Raw genomic sequence first — 20,369 nt, forward strand, 5'->3', positions numbered from 1 at the left:
GTTTCAAATCAATTTTCTTTTTAATATTAATATTTGTAAGACAACAGCATAAATGGGTTGCAATTGCCTGGTTATGCTACAATAAAACTGAGAGTAATCCATTTAGTTAAGACTTATACAAAGTGTACAACAAAAACACAACGATGGTGACAAGCGTCACGAAACATTTTTAAACGGCAATCTTCTGGACAGGCCTGACGTCAATTACATCATTACTGTGCGTCGTCAGATAAAGAAGGACCGTTGTACGTTCTAAAAACAGAACGCGGGCTAATGTTAACTTCAGAAACAGTTTATGTATCACAAATTTCCCTACTAATAAAACTGTAATAGGAAAGTTTTGAAACACATGTTGAAGTACCGTTCTATCGATGTTGTCTTAGGCGAGTGAAGTTTTTCCTCCGAGCTGGTAAAAAACTTGCTGGCTATCGTAGCACGCTAATAGCTAACTTTAGCTACGTAGTTTCGTTTTTCCCGAAAACACCGACACCACCAACGGTTGGAGTCTGGTTACTCTTGTTGGTTTTACTGCAGAAATGTATCTCGGAGACTGACATGGGCCTGTCTTCAAGATATTTACAACATAACCAATAGGTAACTGTTCATATACACGAGTGTTTTCATATTGTAACGGTGCAACTGCGGTTCTGGCAGTGCGCTCACAGGTCATCACATTTTAGGTTGTGAAACCACTTTACAGTTCTTTGGCTTTAATGTAGTTACATGAAAGGCACTGACTGGGACTAGATGTTCAAAAATAATCAACTGAGTCGTTTATCTGTGTTGTAATACAAAGCCTTGTTGGTGATTTTCTTTTCTTTTGGAGGCAGTGGTGCTTTGCTCGAAATGTGACATCACGATTGAAAACAATTCACAAAACACCTCATTCAGATTTTATTAACCTGGAATAATACCCATTTACCAATAATAGTGCAAAACATGTTAATAGTTTTTACCTACTCTGTTTAGCTTAACATTGCAGATAATTGGTCATGATTTTTTCTAGTCTTTCATATTGAATATCCACGGTTCACATATTTATTATTTCAGTGCCTTAAACCTCTTACCAAGCAGCCACTACAACTGCAAACAAAAGTTGATTTTAAATATGTGTTTTTTAGGCGTTCAAAATGGATTAATTAAAACAGTATTTTCAGAAACACTTTACAAATGTTAGGTATTTGTAGTCATGTCTGTTTGATACATTTTGATTGTCAGTTCATCCTCATCAGTCTCTTACTGTTATATATTGTGCTGAAAACTCAGCTCATTGGCGTTGGCTGCACAGCTGTCATTGTATGGCTGCTGGTGTGTACTATTGTTTTGATGTGTACTTGAATATTGGTTCTTTGATACATCAGGTCTGTTTAAAATGACCTTAACGCACATATGTGGTATATCTGTCGCCTTCTTTGATTTTCTTCTGTATCCACTCTGGACTTTCTCACTTCATCCACCACATGTACACTATGATTTCTGCCACCAAGGAAGCTGCGTAGTTGGTTTGGTTTGTTTGTTTGTCTGTTTGGGAACATCCTTAATTCCAGAGATGAGGCATGGCCAAACTCAGAAGTGACTAACTTTTGATGTCTCTCTGAACTCACGTTGGATCTGGTTTCAGGATTTTATTTTATATTTTATATCTTAAGTAAGCCTTTGTGTAGATGTGCTGTCTTAAGATTTACTCTCCCTCTAATCGTCTTCTCTGCTTTTTTTCAGCCATAATGAAGAGAAGAAACGATGGAGTGTTTACGCCCCTGCAGGGGGCGAAAAGGCGGCGTGATGACAGCAGTTCAGGTGAAGAGTCGCAATCCAGACAAGGTAGATTAACTAGTTTCTTCATTTAAACAGCAACTGGCATGCTTTTGGGTAAAATTTAATGTTCTTATATGAAAACAAATTCATAAAATATTGTCAAACTCGAGCTACATTGAACACTTCATAATAATAGCATGACATTGCAAGTGCATGACATTTGTTCAGTTTCAGATATAAAAAATGAATGTCAGCACATTTATACCTCTATGCTGGTTGCAGTATACCCAGCTGGACAGGTTGCTGTTTGTATGAAGGTGATTAGTTATATAAGATAAGAAACTCGTGATAAGGTCATTGATCACTGGGCTGATTGCTTGTGCCATGAGGGAATTCGATGTCCTCTGTTCAGTTGGTAATACTTTAGTCACAACACACCGATACCTCAAATTCCTTTTTTTTTTATCCATAATTCCTGCAAAATGCAAAAGTTCTTCTTGTAGGTGGAGTTCAATGACGAAAGAGACATTTGCCGGTGGATGATCATAAATGTAAACAAAAGTCAAAGAATGCAGACTCACTCCAGGGAAACGCTGGTCTTCGTCTCTTGGTTATTTCTATACCTTTTGGTTGTATTGTTGTTGCCTTAAGACAAGTCAATCCTCCAAGTTTTTTCATATCGTTAAATTGGTCACACTCAAGTTTTGAAGTCGTGGTGTGTTCGCACTTCACGGCTAATCTCATCAAGTTGATGGCATCGAGGTTGTTTACTCTTGTTTACCCGCGCTTGTTTTAAATGACAGGTTTGTACATATGTATCTGGGGTTTTGTTCTGTGCAGACTCCAGTCAGAATGACTCCCTCAGTGACCAGGAGGATCACAGACCAGGGTTCTCCATGCCCTCCATATCGTCACCATCCTTTGATGCAGAAGACGCTGATGGCTCTAATCAGGCTGCCTCAAATTTCTCGATGTACAACAGTGTGTCGCAGAAGCTCATGGTAATGTAATCCAATCCGATCCACACCTGGCCGGAAACTTTCACGGTTAACTGTGTAGAAGTTTGTATTTCTATTAGTTTCTCTGTGTCGTGGGATTTTATTCAGAAGAAGCAAAGGCTTTTCTACTGTGTTTTATCAACTCACTTGTTTTCTTTTCACTCTTAAACCTCCAGGCCAAGATGGGCTTTAGAGAGGGCGAGGGTCTGGGTAAGTTTGGCCAGGGACGCAAAGAGATTGTGGAAGCCTCTACCCAGCGGGGTCGAAGGGGTCTCGGTCTCACCTTGCAGGGTTTCCAGGGAGAGCTCAATGTTGACTGGCGTGATGAACCAGAGGTCAGTGAAAGCTAATAACCACCATTTATTGTTTTCAGAAATGCCCCAAGGTGATTTTTTTTCCTCTGTGACTGTTTGTCTACACAGCCCAGTGCTGTAGAGAAAATCACCTGGTTCCCAGAATGCACCACAGAGATCCCGGATGCAGATGAGCTGAGGGACTGGATGATTCTGGGACCGGTAAAAACATCAGCCTGTGCACTCATTCAATGCTACACCTATGCACGGTCTTCATATGCATTTATATCTCTTGCTTACAGAGAAAACTTAAGATTGAAGACGAAACAGAGTTTTGCACAGAGGATCTTCTGCACACTGTGCTACGGTGCAAGGTTAGCTGCAACATGAATCATTTTCAAAGCAGTGAAGGTTCAAGAAATGCAAAAATGATGATGGATAGTTCTAACGTTACAATTAACTGTGTCTAATCAGCAAAACTGCAAACATGTTCTTATTTACCATCATTTTTTGAATGGCCAAATCGATAAACATGCTTTTTGTTAGTCTTAAAACTACTTTTTCATGATGCTTAGACGGTGTTCGATAACCTGGAGGGCGAGGAGATGAGGAGAGCACGAACACGCTCCAACCCTTACGAGACGATTAGAGGAGGTATCTTTCTCAACAGGTCAGTTTTTATGCTGTAAATTACAGACAGGACCAGTAATCACTGATTAATGTTCGCATAATGTGCTATTTTAGAATTGATTTGGCATCATGAGTTCTCCTCTTCTCCTATTCCTGTTTCTTGAAAACTCTTCTGCCTTTTGTATTCAGAGCAGCTATGAAAATGGCCAACATTGACCAGTGCTTCGACTTCATGTTCACAAACCCGAAGGATTCCGAAGGGGTGAGAGTTGAACGTCTGAAATGTGCCGTCCTGCACTTTGGCTGGATCACGACACACGGTCCTGTATGAACGGGTGCTGATTCAAAACCTCTCATTTTTAGAAACCTCTGACGAAGGACCGCGAGGGTGAGCTTCTGTACTTTGGTGACGTCTGCGCAGGGCCTGGAGGCTTTTCAGAGTACATCCTGTGGAAGAGGCGTTGGCATGCCAAGGGCTTTGGTATGACACTCAGAGGACCCTGTGACTTCAAATTGGAAGATTTCTACGCAGCCCCGAGCGAGCTGTTTGAGCCTTATTACGGTGTGTTAATAAAACCTGCCCATCGCAGCCTGGGGAGAAGAGAGACAGGTGATGAATCAGTCAGTCAAAGCTTGACCTCTGTGTGTCTCAGGTGAGGGTGGAGTGGATGGCGATGGTGACATAACTCGGCCTGAAAACATGACTGCGTTCCGTAACTTTGTCATGGAGAATACAGAGAGAAGAGGGCTGCACTTTCTCATGGCGGATGGGGTAAGAGCTCTTCTGGAGAGTGTGTTTAATTCAATTGTTTTCGGAAGGAAGAATTCTCAGTGTGGGTTAATTAATTGGAGGGAGTTTGGTGTGACCTCTGGCTCTGGTAGGGTTTTTCTGTGGAAGGTCAAGAGAACATCCAGGAAATCCTCTCCAAACAACTGCTGCTCTGCCAGTTCCTCACTGCTATCTCTACACTCAGGACAGGTATGTGCATGTGTGTAATTGAGTCATAGACAGTCAACAAACCTGTCAAACATGTATGGGCACATGCACTCGCTCAGTTAATTTAGTCTCTCTTTGTCTTCTTCAGGTGGCCACTTTGTCTGTAAGACATTTGATCTTTTCACTCCCTTCAGTGTGGGTTTAGTCTACCTCCTCTACCTCTGCTTTGACAGGATCTCACTCTTCAAACCCGTCACCAGCAGGCCTGCTAATTCCGAGAGGTGTGCTGCATTGATTTGTCTGTGTATTTGTGTGAATATGGTCAACATACAAGATGACTAGTTAGTATGAAGATATGTATTCGGGTCCAAGTAGAGTTAACAAAAGTTTATGATGTGTTAAAACTGCACTATAAAGCTCTGAGCGCTGGCCTTATAAAATGCTCTAAAATGTTGTTTTATATGACACTCGAGAGGTCATGTGACAAACAGCAGGTGGAGTGCTGGTTGCTCCGGTATCTTTGAATGTATCCTGTTTAAGTTAAACCCCAAACAACCAGCTCTGCACTGGTCGGCCAGCTGCAGTCACTCACTGCCCACCGTTACACAAGTTAGCATGTAGATTTTAAAAAATGAGCTCGTAACCAAAGCAAAACCATTCTAAAGTCGAGGAAATGGATGCAGAGATGGTATCCAGCTCCAAGTGCAGGGCGATTCCTCAGAATCGTAAAAGTTTTTTGGCAGTGGCAGCAACAGACGTTAGTGGCAAACACAAATGATCACAGGATGTGACCGGGAAGAAAGTTTCTATGTTCAGTTTTACTCTTCACTGCCAGCTAGAATGAGAGAAACTTTTTCCACTTTCAGATTTAGATTTGTCCTTATTAAAGATTTAAAGACTAAAGTTAAGTACTAACATTACTCAATGCTGTTCTCAAAGTTTCACACCAAATAAATTGCTCTGTGGATCCAGTTTGGGATTCAGATGATGATAAAGAAGCCGTGGAATGAAATTCTCTCACGTGGTCATCAACAGGTACATTGTGTGCCGGGGTCTGAAACCTGGTTCAGACGCAGTCAGGGAGTACATGTTCAAAATCAACCTGAAGCTGAACCAACTCAGAAACAAGGACACAGATGTTACAGAGGTGGTTCCGCTGAGTATCATTAAGGAGGATGCTGACTTCTATCAGTTTATGGTCAACTCTAATGAGAGGTAGAAACACAGTTTTCACAAAGTCTTCACCATGTCTTCTTCGAACAATGTGGCTGATAAAGACTGAATTGTATCGTCTCCGTAGCCTCTGTGCAGTCCAGATTAAGGCCTTGGCTAAGATCCACGCTTTTGTGGTTGACCCGTAAGTAAGCACTGCTGCACCTGTCTTATTATCACGGGGTGGTGTTTTTGTCTCAAACTAAATGTGTGGTGGTATCGTTAGGGCACTCTCAGAGCCAAGGCAAGCTGATATCAGGAAGGAGTGCCTGAAGCTTTGGGGGGTGAGTAGAAAAACTCCAACTGAAACTGATACTGCAATGTCGTCACACTTTGCTGTTTCAGTTTATACATTTTATGTCTACTTCCAGGTCCCAGACAAGGCCAGAGTCGCTCCATCTTCATCAGACCCAAAGTCGAAATTCTACGAACTGGTTAAGGTCAGATAAAGAAACTTAATTTGTGTTTTCAGCTTTCCTTTTAAAGCAATTACGTTCAAACAAAAATGCACCACTGAATCAGGGCTTTAAACCTTTAATGTAAATATTCTTAAACTACTAAATTCCTGAGTATGGGTAAATCGGTTTCTTCTTAGTAGCGACTTTTCCAGTGATGATTGTTGTTAGTTGTCTCGTGTCTCCGCCTGGTCCCCATCCCTGACCCCAACTTCTCCTCTTGTGCCGCAGAATTCAGACGTGGAGTCCTTCCAGTGTAAGCTGACCCCACTGAGCTCCAGCACACTAGAGAAGCTGCGCCACATATTTGACCACCGGTGCATTGTGGGAGGTGGAGAGCAGATCTTTCTTCTTGCGCTGGGAGTGAGTTGGTCTCAAGCTTTTTTTTGTTGTTTTTTTTTTACCACAAACAGAGAAAATGACTTTGTTAGTAAGACTGGTGGATGCTGAGGTCTGAGATTCAGGTGAGCAGTTGATCATTTGGAGGGTTAGATGGAAGGTTGCTGGGTGCTACCCAACACGAGTGTTGTGGGATGAGCTGTTTTGGCGGCATGCTAATAACCAGCAGCACTAGTATGGGGTTGGTGATGATCATATTATAAACACTACAACTGAAACTTCATCGACTGTGGGCACTGAGTCTGTTTTTTCATGCTGCGTTTGTGTTTCATCTTGTAGAAGTCTCAGATATACACGTGGGATGGGAAGCAGCCTGTGCGCTGGAAGAAAATGGAGTATTTCAAGCTGGAGTTGCCAAGAGACACACTTCTAAGCGTGGAGATTGTCCAAGAGCTGAAAGGCGAGGTGAGAGGAGGGACTGAAAAAATGGACCTTTGTCTTGACAGTTACAATTAAAAGTGTGAGCTGCGTTTCGCTGGAGATGCACTCGGATGGGACAGTGTTTAAACTTTGGGACTATCTGCTTGGTTCTCAGGGCAAAGCTCAACGCCGAATCAACGCAGTTCATGTGGTGGATGCACTAATTCTTAATGGCACTGACGTAAGAGATCGGCACTTCAACCAGCGGTAGGATGCTGTCACCTTCACTCTCTACCAGGAGTTACCTGACTTCTTTTTTTGAGTAGTTTCCCAAAGACAACTAAAGGAGGAGATAAATATTACATTACGATAGATTTATAAATACTCTCTAAATTAGAGAAATTATAATGATCCTTTAGGGGATCCCAACCACCAGACTGGAAATCACTGTATATCTACTTAAACTTTCAAGTCATGCCTGTCTTTATAAATGTAACACTTCGTTGTAGATGTGTCTGCATGAACACAGCAGTGAAAATCTTTCAAACAGTTTTCCTATATTGAAACACTCTCTATATGTCCAGGATCCAGATGGCTGAGAAGTTTGTGAAGGCTGTGGCTAAACCCAGCAGACCGGATATGAACCCAATCAGGTACTAACTTTCACGCATTTATCCAGTTTGGATGCTGCTGCGTGACTTGTCGGCAGGTATTTCAGTCTCTCAGAAAGCACCGGATGGCTACAGGGTAAGAAGTGGAAAAGCCCTGAGATAACCCAAACTAAGAGTGGCACATTCCCAGCGGTCAACGGGACATTTGAAACAGCGCCGACAACAACTTTAGTGGGAGCTGTGACACACTAACGGACATGCATACACATAGAAAATCTTTTTTTTGTTATCATATTTGGATAAAGACTTGCTGCAGGCATTAGGCTGTCGTTCCCAGCTTATAAATACAGCTACAGTCATCTGTTAATGTCAGTTGGTAAATAGGTTTGAACATCTGTTACTGAGTACCAGTTATACTTGAAGTGATCCTTAATGTCTGTAAAAAGGATTTTGAGTGTCCCCTCTCATAAGAACCCAAATGAATTTGTCCAAATGGTTTTAGAGCAACTCTCCGTGGTGAAAAAGACGCTTTCTGTAACTGTTCATTCCTTGGATTTATCTGCGCTCTCTGGCCCCAGGTATTATCAGGGCTCCGACTCGTCTCGCTTTGGCTCACATACTATCTAAAACCACCATGACCTCGGCACGAACTCGACAGCATGAATGACTGCTTCCCTATCTTTTCCTTCCATACTGTCAGCCTCGTCGGTGTCAGAATGCTCCCCGATAAGGTCTTTGTCAGAGTAACAGACAAGCGTTACATTTTCCAGTCACTTCATACATCTTCTCTGTGGAGTCTGAGTCAGTTTCCACAACATTTTCCATCCGCTTTGTCTACGGCTTGGACAGGTGTCGGTTTGCTGTCGTGGTTTATCAGACAGGAGGTAAAACAAGAGACTCTGTGACAAAATAAGGGACATGTAAATGCCCCCTTGAAGTTGTATGATGAAACATTTGAATGCATCGCTGTCTTTTTCCAAACAGAGTGAAGGAAGTTTACAGGCTGGAGGAAATGGAGAAAATCTTTGTCAGGTATGACAAAACAGCACTCGCATTAGATACCGTGTACTGTTAACAATAAGGCTGAGGTACCTGTTGTTATTCTGACAGTGTGATTAAGTACTTAGAGATCAGATCAAGGGTATTTTGTCTCTTATAAGAAAATAGTATATTGAAAGCTTCTGATTTATCTGATGTCCAGACTAGAGATGAAGATTACAAAGAGTTCAGGAGGTGTTCCTCGTCTGTCTTACACGGGAAGAGATGACCGACACTTCCTTCCCACCGGCCTCTACATCATTAAGACTGTCAATGGTTTGTATATGAGTTGCACATCTTTTCTGTGGTGTAACTGCAATTTTTTTTGAAAAAGTGCAGAATTTCTTTGACAGATTCTTCTCTCGTCACCCTTCAGAGCCGTGGACGATGGCGTTCAGCAAAAACTCCAAAAAGAAGTTCTTCTATAACAAGTTAACAAAGGAATCGACATATGAAATGCCACCAAACTCCGCTGCTCCCTTCCAGTATGTTTCCTCCTTTCTGTTCAATGATATGCGCACTACTACTGTGTCAGAACAGTTTTGTTACAGGTGTGGACGACTTAGATTGGTCATTAAGGGTCGTTAAGAGGACAGCGCTTAAGTATTTGTTGTGAAATGTTGTGATTTTTATGAACAAAGTGCATTGTGATTGTCTTCTTTAGTGTTTGCCACTCTGAGCGGCTGTTCTGGGCCTGGGTGGACGGGGTCATAGTTCACGATTCTCAGACACGGGTGGACCCTGAGAAGCTGTCCAAGGACGAGTTCCTGTCCTTCATCCACCGGAATTACCAGCTCTGAATGGGTGACCGAGTCCCCACGCTTCTGCGACCTGTACACAGGATAAAGGATATATTGCGGTTTCACGATCAATGTTTAATTTCACAGTGAAAGGAGGATTATCAAGACTTCACAGCCTTTTTTTTTTTCTTTTTTTTAAAAACACTTTTTATTGTCTGGTTGAGTGTTAATAAACAGCTAAATGACAATTATCAAGGTCCTTTATATGACGTTCAGATGAGTTCAAATGAGTCCTCGGCAGGTTGGGACGAGAGTGTTGCAGTTGAAATAATGAAACCATGTTTATGGCCATTTGTAGCAGTGACATGTGGACAAACCAGTTTTCCTCCTTGCCTTTTCCCCTTCCCTTTGCTCTGTAAACTGTAATGAATAGGACAGGCCTCATACGTCAGTATGGAGACAAAGAAAATGCTGCTGTTGTTTCTGCTATGCCTTGCATCTCCCTGTGGATCCAGACTCCCTCACTCGTTTCTATGCTCGGTTGTGTGTTTGTGTGTATCGATCACAATAGCCAAGGTAGAGGGGTTTAAAATAGTTATTCAGCTATGCATCCGTGCCCACAATGCAGCTCGCTTTAAACCTGCTAAAAGGACGACTCTTCACAGAGGCACGAGGGTCTGTTCGCTCAGCCTCTCAACACACATGGGAAGATATGTAACTGGATCCCCCAAAACAGCTACAAACATGCTCATAATCTGCTATCCTCGCCATCATTTCAATTCACCATACCAGATGTAGCAGCTTTCTCCCGTGCATACTTACAAGTTTGTAAAGTTTTTCCTGTTTTTCGGTGGTTTGTATACCAACATCTTCCTTCTCATTGTGCCTTGTTTGTTCTGACGTTTGTTTTAAATGCTGCACAGATGTCATAATTCTCTTGTAAAGTGAACTCTCAAGCATTGGGTGTAAATAACAACAGGAAATAAATGGGAGATGCTGATCCAACAATGTGCTTTCAACTTCTTGGTTAAAGCTGATGTAAGGTATAGTTTGGAAAGCAACCATGGTGCCTTTCAAGTATTCCAAGTAAAATGCACAAAGCATGTTACAGCTTCATGATATAATGTCTTTTACACATTAAAATGTGGGAAATATTTTTTTTTTGGTCAGTTTAGAGTAATTTGAATAAGGCAAAAGGCAGGATGGGGAAAATCTATTTACTTTGTGGTTGCATAATAATACAGGACGGTAGGACGTTTCTGGTATTTGTTTTGGTCAGTCTCCACCTGTCTGATGTCTCATTACAGACTTGTGGAAGGACGACATCAAATAGATATTTAAATTATTTCAGTGCTCTACCAAATAAATGCAAACTAGCACATTTTGCGCTTTTACGAAATAAATAAAAGAAAACTTAGAGGAATGTTGCTAAATCCGTAAACGGGAAGGTGTCATTGAGAAATCTTATCTTATAATTCTCTTTGCCGTTTGCTTGAACGTAAATCTTACGTCAACTGGGCTTTTCTGCATATTTTAATTTAATTTATCCTCTTCTTGTACTGTTGTAGTATTAAATGGGCGGTTGGGGAAAATACACTAAAAATGATTTAAAGATTGAAATTGAACTTTTTAGTGTTCACGGTGAGTCATTCTGAAGATTACGTCACTGAACCAATCAGATTTCATACATTTTGTGACCGGAAACGATGTTACGAAAACTCGCTACACGCCCTGTCACAGAGGAGCTAACGTGCGCATCCCGAGGTAATTGTGTCTGATTTTATTATTTTCTATTAAAATTTGAGTGAATCCCTCACCGAGTACCGGAACTGAATATACAATTATTAGAGTAGTAAGATGCGTTGACGTAACATTTGTGCGTGAACTTATTCTCTATCTGTTTGGATACAGACACCACAGCAGAAGTTCAAAAATATTTTTATAGTTGGAGGAATCTCACCAGCTGCTCGTCAGTCATGCTGAAAGCCATCGGACAAGCTTTGTTCTCAACTGGACTGCAGAATCCTAAATTTACAGCAGAGCAGAAAAAGGTAAATATTTCCCAGTTATCTCGTAAAAAACTGCAGACCTTTGGTCTGCTGTGAACTGCTCTGCTTGGCTAAATATCATGGGACCAAACACCAAAGTGTAGAGTTGGATCTCACATCGCGTTAGATTAGAGCTCAGTTATTCTGTGTACTGGTTTATCAGAAATACCAGATACTGGCCTACTTCAGATTTTCAGACCCAAATTTTGGGTTTTCTGTGTCTCTTTGCTTTGTGCGATTAATTCAACAGGTGTCTGCTCACATTTATGTGACCTTTGTTATTGCTCCATCCGCAGAACATCACATGACAACCAGTCCTCATGTCATTCACCCATAAATGGATTGTTTTAGCTTTGTTGAACATTACAATTTAGTTGATTAAAATGGTAACTGGATCCTACTTTTCTTGCCTAGTTGACCATCTAAAGTATGCCGTATGTGAATTTGTGACATTTGCCATTTAGACTGTATGAAAATATATGTTTTGCCTAAAAGTTTTACAGTCACAGTCATACCTGTGTCTTAAGTACTATAAATATATATGTTTTGTATTAGACATTTTCTGGCTCCTTTTTTGAGGATTTGAAAATAGATTAGTCAGAAATAATGATTAAAAAAATAAATAAAAATACAGTCAGCTGGAGCCATATTGAGTGTGTGTCTGTGTTTAGGAAGGACAAGATTATGAGATCCGCACCTACCAAACTACTAAGTGGGTGAGCACCACCCTGAGTGGGATGCAGTGGGAAGAATCCGCAAAGGCCGGCTTCCGCAGGCTATTTAGCTACATTCAAGGCAACAATGAAAACAGTGAGTTTTGTCCAAATTTCTTCATGCAACCTTTAAGCAGCAGGTGATTCGCTTTATTTTGTACCACTGATGCATTTTCTTTCATTTCCTATTTATTTATTTTTTTCAGCCTTTTGTTTTGTGGGAAAAAAAACTGTGGGCCTATTAAAATGAAATGACACTTAATTAGAAGTAGCCAGTCAGGTGAGTTAATGTTACAGCATCATTTCCGTTCAAGGTGCAGGAGTTGATGAATAAATGCAAGAGAAAGTGTTCTTTAGTTCCTGCTCAGCAGTTTGTAACAGCACCACTGCCTTTGTCTTACTCAGCAGTTCCCAGCGGCATTATTGATGAGAATATATATTGTCTGTAATGTTGACTACTGAGGTCTGCAGTGGAAGGAAAGCGCAATCTATAAACGCGATGTTCAATCCTCGTGGTTAATATGTCCACCATCTGTTCAGGTATCATTGTTTGCCTAAGTTTTGATCCACCAGCTGGCAACTGATTGTTTGTTTCAGAAAATCTGATATCTGAGCCTCTTACACAAGCCGGTCACATGACCCGTCCCTTCTTTTTATTTATGTGCTGTCAGCCCTTTGTTTTCTAAGCGCGCATTTGTTGCTGGGGTTTGTTTTAGAGGTCAAAGTGGAGATGACGGCACCCGTCACGTGCCGTGTGGTCCCCGGAGCCGGCCCCGCCTGCGAGTCTCAGTTCACAATATCCTTCTACATCCCCGAGGAGCATCAGGCCACCCCACCACCGCCGAGTGACTCGGATGTGTTTGTGGAGGAAAGGAGGGAGTTCACAGCATATGTCAGGTAGAGGACAACCCGATCAGGCTGATATTGGGCAACGGTTTTCAGACAGATAAAAGCTTGACACGTTTATGCTTTTACGAAGAAAACTGAGTGAATTAGGTCTGTAAATGCCCTGGCTGCAAATTTTGGTCCAACTTCTTCTCTCATCCTTTCAATTCAGGACATACGGTGGTTTTGCCAATGAAAATACGAGGCGGGAAGAGCTCCAGAAACTTCTGGAGAGCCTGAAGAGGGACGGCGTCGAATTCGTCGACCAACCGTATTACACCGCTGGGTATGACAGCCCCTTCAAACTGACCAATCGCAGGAACGAAGTCTGGGTCCTCAAGAAAGCAATGGAGCAGTAGAGAATCCAAAGGTCCCATCCTGACTGACCAACTGCAGCTAAAAAAAAAATGTGTTCAAATGTGATCATTTTATAAAGTCCACGGCTTATCAGAACCTATTAACGCTAAAAGGAAAATGGTACTTTTCTTTGCTTTGACAACAAGACCAAACACATCATTGCAAAAGCTCTAACAGACAAGTGTGGGTCACAATGAAGCAATATGTCCAGCAGGTGGAGCCAAGTGGTCAACGTGTTCCTCTCACTTGCTGTGCCTTCAGAAAAACCAAAAGTGCCTATTGATTTTTAAATTTTTTTTTTTAATGATTGACATGATGAAATTACACTAATTGTAAGCTTTTGTGCACCAAAAAAGTCATTTTGATAATGTAATAAACTTTTATTCACACGCAAATCTTAATACAGGCTGAAGGAAATGGTTCAGATTTTCTTTCTCGGCAGTCTTGTAGCAGCCATCTGCAGTGCTGTGTTTTATTAAACAGCAGTCACTGAAATTGATTCAGGTGTCCATGAACTGACCAAGAGACGGGGGACGGAGTCGTCATCGTCAGATAAATTCTTCATGAGTCTGTGCCAGGAAAAAGCCTTACTCAACATGAGTAATCGTTGAAATACTTTGGGAGTAAATATTCATACGGATTGTGTACATGTGTTCTGTTAGAATGAAATGTCGTGCTGCTTGAGTTAAATTAATAAAAAATTAATCTTGTACAAAATGTTGAGAAGGCTAAAATGATACGTTCGAGAAGGCTCTCTTTAGGTGCAGTCTGACCAGAATGATCAATTTCAGTGACAGCGTTTAGTGTCAGTCTTTTAACTTTGAAGGTTTACAGCTGTTTTTTTTTTTTTCTTACTTCTAAAGGTGTCCAGCAGTCTGTGACAAATCATCTGCTTTCAGATCCTTTGTGATTTATAACAGTAAATCGCATCTGTCAGGTCTCATCTATCATTTTTGTCTCAAACAAACGATGAATTAATGAGTGTGAAGATTAATGTACCTTTTTATTTAGGAGTTTAATAATGCTGTGTCGTAGGGGAATGCCACAACGTAGTTGAAGAGAAATGTAAGCACTGCACATATGGGATAACGGGAGATGGTACTTGCCTGTGAATGATGATATAGAAAGTAAAATGTATGACTATTCAATAAAAAAATGATCGGTTACTCTGAGAATTTATTGTCTCCATCTCATTTGACTTAGGTCACCTGATTGGTGATGGGAAACGTGACCTTAAGTTTGCCAAAGTGACATCCTCTCTCCAGTTTGCTTCGCCCTTGATCCCATCACCCCTCCTCCTCCTCCTCCTCTCTCTGCTGAGTCATTTATTTTATTTGTGGCAGGATTGTTCCCAATATCATGTTCAGACACTCAGCAGAAATGACATCTTTCCCAGCTATACAGCATGCACTCCGTCCAACATTCATCAGTCAGTTGGATGTGCTCGGTGAGGCCAAACATTGCTGCAAACAAGAAATGTATAATGAGGTTCCCAGTTTTAATCTCAACACCACAGTCGTGTATTTTAATCTAACTCCCTGCAGCCTGAGTGGATGTGGAGGATAGGGTGTGAAAGTTATTGCATACAGATAATTTTAACTGCAAAGTCTCACTGCACAGCATGCTGTGGCACCTTGTAATGCAAATTTACAGGTCGTGTGATTAATTCCTTTTCAGTTGCACTTATTCCCCCCCCACACACATTCAGATGCAATGGTTTGTTCTTATTTGCTTGTTGTTACATCTATATTTTTGGGAGTTTTTAGACATCTGCGTTACAGTCTCCCATGCTGCCTCTTCTTTCCAATTTTTGAGGTGATGGCTGGACAGCTGCAGCAGCACCTGTTGATAAGGCTCACACAGGTGGTCACTATTTCTGGCTTTTCCACTCAGGTCAATACACTTGATTTTTGCATTTGTTGTGCCTTGTAAAGATACTGCGTGGATGTACTTTAAAAACAAGAGAACACAGGAGCAGTGAAGTGTCAATAGTGTGATTATAGCTGGGAGGAGCTGACAGCCAGATGGAGGCTGTTTTTCATGGAGCGTTAAAGGACCGGTGACTGCTGAGTCGGGTGAAAACACCAGGAGGTGGTCTTCATTCTTGGTCAATTGAGAAATGGTGCGACAGTAAATTTTAAGCGGTTGCTGCAGAGCTGTAGAGAGTGTTGAGAAGCGGCAGTCAGGATGGTTCAGTGGTGCTTTGGAGGGGATATTAGTGGCCAAAGGCTGTAATTCAGTCCAAGTCCTAATAGGATGTCCTGAAGGAGACATAACTGATGACCCAAAAGGAGGGGGAGGGGTTAAAGATGGCCTCTGGAGCTTTCCAGGTGACAGACAAATGTGGGTGCCATGGCGACAGTGATAATGAGGCTATGATTTGGGGTGTTAGGCAGGCAGATGGCCGTGAATCACACACTGAGACGCGCTCTTTAAATATCACCTTATTTTTATTACACATACTTCCACAAGAGCGTTAGGAGCTTGCCTTGAGCTCCACTCTCCCTTCTTCTTCTTCTTCTATCCCCTCATCTAGTCACACTTTCCGGGATTGAGATGCTTCCCATCATGAGACGTGCCTGGACCCAGTGCCGAGTCGCGGAGGGGCAGGAGGCAGAGGGGTACACTTCGGTCACAGGTAATTGACCACCTGCCTGTCACCTTGGACTAAAGAGACCACATTTACTCAACTGTCAGCACCAGAGTGGGATTTACATGACTCAAGATTAAGGACAGTAGAAGGCTTGAGCATAAATATTGACATTATTGCATTTTTTTTTGAGCACCATGAAAATAATATTGGCCTGGTGAAGTGAAGCTGGTAAATATGGCCCTTTGATTTCTCTGCTTATGCACCCCATCCTTTTTTCTTTTATCCTCCACCCACTCCGAGCAGTTTACCAAACTTACACCAGCTATGTGAAAAATAAATAGTCTATAAAAAGAAACGAGTCCCTTCTGCAAACACAGGGCTCTAAAAGAAAGAGGCTGAAAATAAGCCACGTTACTTAAAACTCCTTTGTATTTACAAACAGAATCATAAAACCGCAAAAGAATCAACTCAGCAGAAATAAACAGTATTAAAAGAAATCATTCAAGTTCTTAAAAAAAAGAAAGGAAAAAAAAAGGTCTAGTAGAGCTCAGCAAACGCAACATCAGATGGACCAAATGCAGCAGGTGTAAGTCAGTCAGTCAGTCACACACTCGGATTGTTTTCAGATTAACATCCAGTTCTGTTTAATTTTTTAACTCTTTGGTTACCCACATGAAAACTAAAAGACCTGGACAATAAAATAAACTTTTCTGGCTTTACATTTATAGGTTTATAACAACTCATGACATAACCCATTAATTAAAACGATCTTTAAAACATACTTTTAAAGTCACAAACAACAACAAAAAAGACCTATGCACAGTGCAAAATCTACAAACAAAACAGATTTTTAACCAGACTTTAAATTCTCGTTGTTGAGTAAATTTTGCCGTTGGGTTCAGCCTTCGTGTCGCCCACTCTGATCCTATCACTAGGTGGCAGCACTGAGCCCTCCGCACTTCCAATGGACCTTTAAACACACCAGCTCCGCAAGCAAAACCACTGACGTACGAGCAGAAAGCAAAAGCCTGGTGATAACGCAGCTGAAGTGGTACCGTGGAGCTGACTGTCTGATGTACCACGTCCTCAAGATCTTCCCACTTTATGATGACGTCTGCAGACCACGGTGCTCTCAAACACTTTCCAAAGCCAACAGGTGAAAAGCAGAAACTGAAATTTCCTGAATGAGTGAAAAGCACTCTTTTACATTCCACTCTTTCCAACTACTTCAGCCACGCGTCACCACGGCAGAGAAGCTAACAGTTTGTGACTTTGCAATTCCTTCAAGTCACCTTAATTTGCCATCATAACTTTGTCCTTCAAAGAAACTAAAAGGATGATTTTTGTTTTTTAAAATGAAAGCAAAACAAACTAAAAAACACCAAATGTTAAAGAATCATTTTTAACAAAAAAGGGTGAATCACCAAATGGAAGGAGAATGAAATCGTGGGAGTCTTGAAAACTGGAGCAGAACCAGTTCTCCACCTCAGAACGCTTTCCACCTGGTCTGCGACGAGGCGAATGCTGAACTCGCATCAGGACCCGACATGTCCACTCCTACAGAGGCAGCGCCGAGGGGGCTGGGCTCAGGAAGGTGTGTCTGGGGGGCCTCCATCAGCCCCTCTTCCAGCCCCCTGCCTAGTTAAGACGTGCAAGTTCAACTCTACAAATCTAAGGAGAGTCTTGCTCTTTTAACCTCTGCTTTCCTCAGATAAAGTGCCATTGGAGTCTTTGAGCACATGGAGAGTCTGAACTGCTGGTCCAGAGCGACTTTCTGCAATGTCTCCATACTCGCTCTCAGCCAACTCCCCCTCGCGCTCGCAGATCACCGTCATTGGACTGCTGAGGATTCGGCAGCGAGCGTTGTACTTGCTGCTGGCAGCAGAGGGAGGCGTGCGAGAGCGCCCGTACTTTGTCCCGCTCATCGAGTAGGGCGATGAGGTCGGAGAGGACAGAGGTAAGGCGTCGTAGCGGCTCCACTCATCTGTCTCTCTCCTAAAACGGCCGGGGGAGCCGGAGGGGCTGTGTGGCGCTGTCGGTGAGGAGGGTGAAGTTGCGGGGGAGTCTAACGCCGACTCAGAGCGCGTTCGCTGGAAGCGTGGGTCAGTAGAGCGAAGCATCTCGGTGGCAGACATCCTGAAACTGGTTTCAGAGCGGCTTCCCTTTTTCAGGAGGAGGGCCTTGAAGGTGTCGCTGCTGGTAGAGGACTTGCGGAGGTTTCGCTGGATGGAGCCCGACTGGCGGGGCAGTGATGACACTGACCCCGGAGACAACTCGGTGGGGGTTGAGGGTGGCGACTGCGGATGGCTACCAGCCCGAGACTTCTCTTCGTCTGACTCTTTACGACCCAGGACCTTTCGCTTCGACCTGTAGATGGCAAAATGTGGACAACCAGCTTAATTACGACTTTGGAGTGACTCAGCAGCGTGAGTGAGTTCAAGCAGTGTTAGATAAGCTGTGGGCAGAAGAAGATAATACATTTCAAGAAGAAAAGCAACAGATGGGAGACGTAATATCAGCAAACAAGGACATCAAATTGAATAACTCAAATCAAAATGATAATTCTTCACATAGGATTTTATAAAAGTGAACCAAAAAAAAAAAAAAAAAGGCCGTTTTGTTAATGTTTGTGTTGCATCTTTGAGACTTCAGACAATAAGGAGCCCCGAGTGGTGGTAGTTCAGAAAAAATAATAAGAGGGGAAAAAAAACAAAACAGAAATGAGATGAAGCATTACAACGTTTGGCTTAAAAGAATTCTGTGTTTAGTCGTGGCTTCAGACATGGACTCTGGCAACTCTGCAAGAGAAGCTCAGATGGGGCATAAGACCTAAAGCAAAATTTTAATCACACAAGCACAACTCAACTTCCTGTAAGGTGATCAATCTCAGCCTGCACTCTCTGCAAGTCCTGCATCAAAGCGCGGCAATAAAGCTGCAGCTGTCACATAGGGAGTATTAACTGCCAGCAGAGAATCAGCCTTATTAATCTGTGATATATACAAGAGTTGCACAGAGGAATTTTATTGCTACCAAGCCCAAGATAACATCAGTCAGCACAGTTACATGCACAGTTGTGTCGAGCTACAATTACGGCTCAAATTGACCATTTAATTGGACCGCCGTTCTTGTCCCAGTGTACATGCAGGGGAGGGGAGTCCAGTTATTAACCGAAGTATGTCCAATGCTGCCACGTTGGTAAAGTGCTGTAAAAAAACTTGACAAAAGACATTCTGCCGCTCGGAACTTTCACTCTTCGCTGCACAATCTTTTAAGTTACCAGAATGGTGATTTTGTCAGATGGTTATTAAAAAAATAAAAAAATTCAGGATTTTATCAGAGCAGACTGGAAATGGGGCAAGCAACCATCAGTTGACACAAAGTCTTAATGGGGCTCATTTTCAGTCACAATTTCTGACTCGTTTAGCCGCCCGACAAAAGAAGTTCCAATAGAACTGCTCCCATTCACACATTTTCCTTTGTCAACGTACACTTACGCTTTACTGCTTCTACACAAAGATGCAAAAAAGATTTTACTTTTTCCATTTGAGTCTAGTTGAGCATTAACATGCACATGTGACTCGAACCCCAACTGCATTAATCTGTTTCTGTTAGTCCCGTTTCGAGACGCTTGATTTTGATTGGATGATAGGACACATGGCTGCATTTGAAAAGTTTTATTTTGGTACGACTCAAACAATTAGTTTCTTCAAGTGGCATGTAAATGTCCTCACTGAGATTGTGCAAACAAGGCTTGGTAAGTAAAGGGAAGGGGCTACTTGCCACTTCACACCTCTTTAGACAGGTTGCACCCGCCCACTGAACGCCCCCTCTGCGCATTTGAGAGAGGAGAAACATGATTAAAGGCAAGTAAACCACAAACATTACATACTCTGAGATAAGGGATGGCTGATGCTCAAGGTGAAGACACAAGTGAAGGAGAAATAATCTATTATCCTCAAGTTAGATTGACAAAAATTCTTCCACAAGAGTCAAACAAGCTGTGTAAAAATAAAGAACTGGGGAGGGCATGAGAAGTTTATGTGAGCATCATTGTTTTCTCTCTTGTTTAAGACTGAAATGTGTCTGTGGCCTAGATTCAACCTCCATTGAGTAGCAACCCCCCCATGCCACATTAGAATTACATAAGACCTTTTTCCACACACACGTGAATATAGTCACACACCTGAATTCAGTCAACCATGACGACTCCACACCGAGCTCGCTGCGCCAAACACAAATACCAAAACTAAGGGCAGCAAAACCAATCTCAGTTACAGAGGTGAACACGGCTGCAATATGAGACGCGGCTCGGAACACTTGATCGATTTCTTGCTCTTGGCTGTA

General features: G+C 42.2%; 3 protein-coding genes across 12 annotated transcripts in view; 2 read left to right on the plus strand and 1 right to left on the minus strand.

The window, feature by feature from the left end:
* Positions 1-223: 223 nt before the first annotated feature.
* cmtr1 (cap methyltransferase 1) lies at positions 224-10,436 on the plus strand. Its single transcript, XM_072361775.1, has 24 exons — positions 224-594; positions 1,720-1,821; positions 2,596-2,756; positions 2,930-3,088; positions 3,176-3,268; positions 3,349-3,420; positions 3,622-3,716; positions 3,866-3,938; positions 4,040-4,238; positions 4,330-4,448; positions 4,559-4,655; positions 4,762-4,894; positions 5,649-5,828; positions 5,914-5,970; positions 6,052-6,109; positions 6,197-6,265; positions 6,512-6,643; positions 6,959-7,084; positions 7,215-7,306; positions 7,624-7,692; positions 8,635-8,682; positions 8,852-8,964; positions 9,065-9,173; positions 9,353-10,436. Exons 2-24 carry the CDS (start codon positions 1,725-1,727, stop codon positions 9,486-9,488), a joined length of 2,487 nt encoding a protein of 828 aa, XP_072217876.1. The 5' UTR covers positions 224-594; positions 1,720-1,724; the 3' UTR covers positions 9,489-10,436.
* Positions 10,437-11,131: 695 nt separating this feature from the next.
* hebp2 (heme binding protein 2) lies at positions 11,132-13,926 on the plus strand. The gene is made up of 5 exons (XM_072362506.1): positions 11,132-11,192; positions 11,340-11,479; positions 12,148-12,286; positions 12,906-13,086; positions 13,247-13,926. The coding sequence occupies exons 1-5, from the start codon at positions 11,135-11,137 to the stop codon at positions 13,431-13,433; spliced, it is 705 nt and encodes a 234-aa protein (XP_072218607.1). The 5' UTR covers positions 11,132-11,134; the 3' UTR covers positions 13,434-13,926.
* A 2,509-nt stretch (positions 13,927-16,435) lies between these two features.
* The window catches only part of nhsl1b (NHS-like 1b), a 94,479-nt gene continuing 90,545 nt past the window's right edge, over positions 16,436-20,369 (minus strand). For 6 of the 10 annotated variants that reach the window (XM_072361780.1, XM_072361776.1, XM_072361779.1 and 3 more), the window contains 2 exons: positions 19,816-19,854; positions 16,436-18,391 (listed from right to left, as the gene is read on the minus strand). In XM_072361780.1, coding sequence (XP_072217881.1) covers positions 17,716-18,391; positions 19,816-19,854 — 715 coding nt within the window. In that variant the 3' untranslated portion in view covers positions 16,436-17,715. Of the gene's footprint in view, positions 18,392-19,805; positions 19,855-20,369 lie in introns of all 10 variants that reach the window. The other 4 variants (XM_072361778.1, XM_072361785.1, XM_072361784.1 and 1 more) reach the window with 2 other exon arrangements.

The sequence above is a fragment of the Leuresthes tenuis genome, unplaced genomic scaffold (assembly GCF_036924035.1).
Source record: "Leuresthes tenuis unplaced genomic scaffold, fLeuTen1.0.hap1 SCAF_13, whole genome shotgun sequence".
NCBI classification, from domain to species: domain Eukaryota; kingdom Metazoa; phylum Chordata; class Actinopteri; order Atheriniformes; family Atherinopsidae; genus Leuresthes; species Leuresthes tenuis.

What these genes read in the sequence shown, in the direction of transcription:
- cmtr1 (XM_072361775.1), top strand. Translation starts at nt 1,725, where the DNA reads ATGAAGAGAAGAAACGATGGAGTGTTTACGCCCCTGCAGGGGGCGAAA. An exon ending in AGAGTCGCAATCCAGACAAG is followed by an intron (nt 1,822 to 2,595) that starts GTAGATTAACTA and finishes TGTTCTGTGCAG; the next exon opens with ACTCCAGTCAGAATGACTCC. An exon ending in CACGCTTTTGTGGTTGACCC is followed by an intron (nt 5,971 to 6,051) that starts GTAAGTAAGCAC and finishes TGGTATCGTTAG; the next exon opens with GGCACTCTCAGAGCCAAGGC.
- hebp2 (XM_072362506.1), top strand. Translation starts at nt 11,135, where the DNA reads ATGTTACGAAAACTCGCTACACGCCCTGTCACAGAGGAGCTAACGTGC. An exon ending in TTACAGCAGAGCAGAAAAAG is followed by an intron (nt 11,480 to 12,147) that starts GTAAATATTTCC and finishes GTCTGTGTTTAG; the next exon opens with GAAGGACAAGATTATGAGAT. An exon ending in GAGTTCACAGCATATGTCAG is followed by an intron (nt 13,087 to 13,246) that starts GTAGAGGACAAC and finishes CTTTCAATTCAG; the next exon opens with GACATACGGTGGTTTTGCCA.